Source organism: Limulus polyphemus, unplaced genomic scaffold (assembly GCF_000517525.1).
Source record: "Limulus polyphemus unplaced genomic scaffold, Limulus_polyphemus-2.1.2 Scaffold2957, whole genome shotgun sequence".
Lineage (NCBI taxonomy): Eukaryota > Metazoa > Arthropoda > Merostomata > Xiphosura > Limulidae > Limulus > Limulus polyphemus.
This window is the reverse complement of record NW_013668567.1, coordinates 70,698-71,575: the sequence shown is the minus strand read 5'-3', so window position 1 is coordinate 71,575 and position 878 is coordinate 70,698. Positions and strand designations below refer to the sequence as shown.

At 28.4% G+C, this 878-nt stretch overlaps 1 protein-coding gene across 3 annotated transcripts in view; it reads right to left on the bottom strand.

The window, feature by feature from the left end:
* Positions 1 to 878, bottom strand: part of LOC106468303 (ubiquitin carboxyl-terminal hydrolase 15-like) — a 43,926-nt gene that overhangs the window by 33,227 nt on the left and 9,821 nt on the right. For all 3 annotated transcript variants that reach the window (XM_022396644.1, XM_022396645.1, XM_013928721.2), the window contains exon 4: positions 235 to 325. In XM_022396644.1, the coding sequence (XP_022252352.1) occupies positions 235 to 325 (91 nt within the window). The remainder of the gene's footprint in view (positions 1 to 234; positions 326 to 878) is intronic.

Here is an 878-nt window from a genome sequence, read left to right as displayed (position 1 = left end):
CCCTCCCAAAACTTTGTCATCAAAATAAGGGTGCGTCTTATATTCTGAAAAATATGGTAAGTTATATTCCAGTTATTAGGATGTGTATAAATTCTCAGTAATGTCTCTCAAATTCATATTCAATATTATATTCCAAAAACTTTCAATAATGACGTAAATGAGTCTCTTAGAATTGATTCTTATGGTAACAAAATATTATTGAAATTTTCCTAAACCTAGAAAGCTTGGACTTACCTACAGTATCATCCTTACTAAACTTGTGAGATATACAATGCTCCAGATTGCTGTTCTCACATAGCTTGAGCTCCATTAGATAAACTTCCACCTATAAAACAAACCATTTTCTATTTGAGCTAGTAGCAAACAATTTAAACAAAAAAAACATATCACTGCTAACAAAACAAGCCAAAGTTGACTTAATAATAATAATGATTTACACATTAAAAAACAACAACTGATTTTACCATCCAGTTTTAACCTTAAATGTCAGAACAGCACTTATAAAACAGAATATGATCATTACACTTCTTAAAACAACTACATGAAAGTGTATATATTTATAGGATTTCTGTGTAAAAATGATGTCAGAAATTTTAAAACACAAGCTGGCTAAACACGCATACATACTTATGTACTTTAGTTAGGCTCTAGGAAGAAACACTAACAAGGAATTTCCAAATGTTTATTCAACCAATGTTTTTAACAGTTTGGATATTATATTCTTCCTTTTCAAACCAAATAATTTCTTCTTATGGAAGATAAGATGACAGGGTGTATACAAAACTTTAAAAAATAAATGGCCTGACTTTTTCTAAGTTTCCCTGATCACTCACATTATATAAACATATATATATATATATATATATATATAAGTAAAG